The sequence below is a fragment of the Eulemur rufifrons genome, chromosome 14 (genome assembly GCF_041146395.1).
Source record: "Eulemur rufifrons isolate Redbay chromosome 14, OSU_ERuf_1, whole genome shotgun sequence".
NCBI lineage: Eukaryota > Metazoa > Chordata > Mammalia > Primates > Lemuridae > Eulemur > Eulemur rufifrons.
The window spans coordinates 36,294,820-36,298,855 of NC_090996.1; the positions used below are offsets into that span (position 1 = coordinate 36,294,820).

The window sequence follows — 4,036 nt, forward strand, 5'->3', positions numbered from 1 at the left end:
GAGCTGTGAAGGCCACCGATGCCTATCGTGGCCGCAGGGGCTGGCGGGGGCCCAGCAGAGCCCACGCTGGGTGAGCAGCCCTGAGCCAGAGAACACACGGGCACCGTTTAACTGCAGGGAAGGCCGCCTTGCTGGGGGCTGGAGGATGCACAGGGCCCCTGCCCGTCCCCAACGCACGGAAACACAGGACAAATCGTCCTGAGCAGCCCAGACCACGCATGCCTGCCTCCCGACCCCTGCACTCGGTCCCCTCCTCTGGAAGCCCCCGCCCCACCCCCAGCTCTCCAGGATCGCCCCAGTGCACAGGACGGGGGTCAGGGTCTGAAGGTCAAAGCCCAGACACTGCCTGCCCGGGACGGACACTTCCTGGGGGTGTCCAGGTGGTCCGGCTGGGCAGCAAGGAAGGAGGCTGAGACTGAGGTGAAGGTGGCTTCTATTTTAATGTCCTCAACTGCAATCAATAAATAGTTGTGACCTCTGCTGTCCCAGGGTGACCCCAGAGACAAGCCTTGGCCACAGCCTGGCGGGGTCTATCCACATGCTTGCCAAGGCTGGACAGGTCCCCGGCGTTGGCCCCAGGGCTGGGGCAGGGGAGGGGCTGGGCGGGGGGCCTGGGTGGCAGGGGCGGGACCGGCATGTTCGGGGTGAGGGCACAAGGACTGCAGGAGCTGGGGTCAGACCTCGGCACCCAGGGGGCTGGGCAGGACGTCCTCGGGGGGCTGGGAGCTCCCGGCCCCGACACAGGGGCCCCAGCCGCTGCCGGCAATGACAGGGTCCTCCGGGGCCTGCAGGGGGAGGCCGGGGGGCGGGACGCTGGAGTCCGCCTCGCACTTGGTGGTGTGGCTGGAAAAGGGCTCTGGCGCTGGGGGGCCCCGCATGCTGGGGGGATCGGGGGGCCCCGGGGCCAATGTGGGGTGCAGCTCGGCCGGCCCCCAGACCCCAGCAGGAGCCTCGGGCCCCTTGGTGGGCAGGCGTTTCATGGAGAGGTCGAGGGGTGCGTCCGGCGGCCGCACGGCCCGCTCCAGGGCCTGGTGGATGGTGAGCAGCTCCAGCCGGATCCTGCCCAGCCGCTCCCGCAGGGGCTGTGGGGCCAGGCCCCCCGCGGGCACCAACTGCCCCAGGCGTCGCTCCACCCTGGCGAAGTCGCCCAGGGCCCCCGCCAGGTCCTCACCCATGCGCCCTGGGCTTCCGGGCACTGGGCCCCGCGGCTGCTGGGGGAGGGGGCCCTGGGGGCCGGGGGTCTCAAGGTCTGTGCCCGGCTCCTTGTCCTCAGGCCAGGGCATCGCGGAGGGGCCGGCAGGCAGGCTGCAGGGAGGGGCCTGTCAGGAGCTGAGCGGCCCCACCGGGCCCCAGCCCTGCCCACCACCCTGGGCCCTGTGCTCCCCACAGCCCCCAGCCAGCCCAGAACCCGGGGACCCTGAGGACGAGTTGGCTCTCCAGTCCCAGCTCCTCTCTGTGGCCTGGAGCCCACCCCCCTGCCCAGCCCTGCAGCCCCCCAGCCCTGGAGCTGGGGCCCAGGACACCCACCTGCTCTGGGAGCAGAACCCGGACAGGCTGGGAAGGGCCTTCGGGAGCCCCAGCCTGCTCCCCAGGGGCGGCCTCCTCTTGGGGTCACTCTGGGCAGCCTGTTCGAGCTCCCCGGCCTGCCCTGGGTCCCTGGGGGTGCCGCAGGACCAGGGACCCCCCAGCATGCCACAAGCCAGAGTCCCGGGGGAGCCCCGGGGGCGGGGGGGGGCCTTGGCAGAGGCAGCCTTGCCGGCTGGCAGCCCCACCGCGTGCTCCAGCAGCAGCGGGCAGTACAGGCGGGGGGCCAGGGCTGGGCGCTCGGGGGGCTGCAGGGCTGGGAAGGCTGCGGCCGGGGGCAGCAGGGGGCCGGCTGAGGCCAGGAAGGGCACGTGGGCCGCGGCGGCCAGCGAGGGCCCCAGGTAGGAGAAGAGGCCTGGGCCAAGAGGGCAGTTGACCCCCAGCAGGGACAGGTGGAGGCTCTGGGCCTCCGGGAACTCGCCCGGGGTGGGCGTGGGCGGGGGGTAGCAGGGGGCACTGCCCTTGGGGCCTGCCGTGGCCACGTCCCCTGCAGCCGTGCTCTTCAGGCCCCCGCTCAGCCCCGGCTTCCAGGACTCGGCCAGGAGCCCACCGGGGCCCAGACCCTTCCGGGCAGCCCTAGCCACAGGGGGCAGGGGCCCTGGGGACCCCTCGGCCCCAGACTTGGTGTCTCTGCCCCGGTGCAGGGAGAGGACGTCAGCGCCCACCAGGTCGGGCGTGGTGGCTCCCTGGGGCTGGCTGCCAGGATCCGAGGAGTCCCCCGGGCGGGCAGGGGTGGGTGCTCGCGGCCTGGGCGCGGCAGGGGCGCGGCGGCAGGCCCAGTCCGGGGAGTCGAGCAGCAGAGACAGGGAGTCCTTGCAGAGGCTGTACTTCATGTGGTTGTACAGGTGCGACTTCTCCAGGCAGGTGAAGGGGCACTGGAAGCACTTGTAGTTGTAGGGTTTGCCCCAGGGCCGGGGGATGTAGTGGGGCTTCTTGGGCTTCCTGGACCGCGCCCTGGGCCCTGTGCCCACACGGCTCGAGCCCGGCTCTCGAGACATGGCAGCCTGCGTGGGCAGGCCCCGCACCACGGCCACCTGCAGACGTGGGGGCCACAGTCAGCGCCAACCCGACCCTGACCGACACCCCCACACTCCCTTCAGGGCTCCTCAGGTGCCAGGGAGAGGAGCCCAGGTGCCCCCACCCCGCCCTGCAGCCCCCGCCCTCCCATCCTCTGCGAGCTCACGTTCAGGGCGGCCAGGTGCAGCAAATGAAAACGCAGAACACTTAATCTGACTCAGACAAACAGTAATTTTTTCATATTAAGTACGGTCTACGCAATATTTGGAACACACACTAAAAAATTATTCATTGTTCATCTGAAATTCAAGTTTACCTGGGCGTCCTGAGTTTGATCGGGGGACCCTACGCAGTCCCCCCCGCCCCCGGGGGCCAGGCCGACGTCGGGGGCAGTTCAGTCCCCACCCCGCCCGCCAGCACCAGGCAGGCTCCCGCCAGGCACGTGGGCAGCTAGGGGGGGAGCAAGTGCGGACACCAGCCCCTCCTGGCCCTGCCCCCCCAACCCCTGCCCTTGCCGAGCCCCTGCCGGAAGCGGCTGCAAGCTGCTGAGATGAAAAACCAGCAGAAGGCTCTCGTCTGGAGACCGCCGTGTGCACACACGCATGCACACGCATGCACACGCCCGAGCCTTCTCCAGCGGGCGTCAGGTGGACACTGGGGGTCTCGAGGGGGCAGGCCAGGCTGGGGGGAGTGGACGTCACAACACGGCCCCACGGTGCAGCCACCTGCTCAGCCCGGCTCCATCTGGGTGGCTTCAGGCGGGTCGGCGGCCGAGCCTGCAGCGGCCGTGCTCAGCCAAGACCCGCTTCTCCCCACGCCCCGCACGCTCGCTGGTGAGCCGCTCTGCACTCCATCTGGGCCGCCACCTGGGCTGCCCACCGCCCCGCGCGCCCGTGCGGGGTGCACAGGGGCTTCGGGTGTGTGCACACAAGCACACGAGCCTCCCGAGGAGCCCTCGCGCAGTGCGGGAGGCGCAGACGCAGAGCGGCCGGCACCCACACCCGCGTCTCACGCCCGACGCAGAGCTCGCCCGGCCGCGTGTCCGGGAGGACACTCTCAGCACAGCCGGGGCGTGGGGGGGCACGCAGGCTCATGCAGACAGCTCACGCATGTGCACACGTTACCCGCCACACCTGAGGACACGTGCAGACGTGGCTGGGACTCACGCAAGGTCACGGACACTCACACACGTGGGCACACAGGGCTGGCTCCCCGTTGCTGCGGGATGGTCGGGGGTGAGTGGGCAGGGCTGTGCGCCCCGCCCTCCGTGCTGACCACCGCGCTCTGCCCACCCTGCCAGTCACGTCTGCCGCCCCGAACGAGGGGTGGGCGCCCCACTGGGGACCAGCACAGGGGCGGAGAAGGGGGGGCTGCGTCCCCACAACGGAGTCTGCAGGCCGGGAGAGGGGGCAGGGAGGGGCGGACTGACTGCTTT

General features: G+C 71.0%; 1 protein-coding gene across 1 annotated transcript; it reads right to left on the reverse strand.

Moving 5' to 3' along the window:
- Positions 1-674: 674 nt before the first annotated feature.
- On the reverse strand, positions 675-2,582 carry PRR35 (proline rich 35). The gene is made up of 2 exons (XM_069487169.1): positions 1,528-2,582; positions 675-1,305 (listed from the first exon to the last, which is right to left on the reverse strand). Exons 1-2 carry the CDS (start codon positions 2,580-2,582, stop codon positions 675-677), a joined length of 1,686 nt encoding a protein of 561 aa, XP_069343270.1.
- Between the last annotated feature and the right edge of the window lie 1,454 nt (positions 2,583-4,036).

Excerpts from the sequence above, each read along its gene's own strand:
- PRR35 (XM_069487169.1), bottom strand. The coding sequence starts at position 2,582 with ATGTCTCGAGAGCCGGGCTCGAGCCGTGTGGGCACAGGGCCCAGGGCG. Across the intron at positions 1,306-1,527 it reads GGGTTCTGCTCCCAGAGCAG|CCTGCCTGCCGGCCCCTCCG; the intron begins GTGGGTGTCCTG and ends CCCTCCCTGCAG.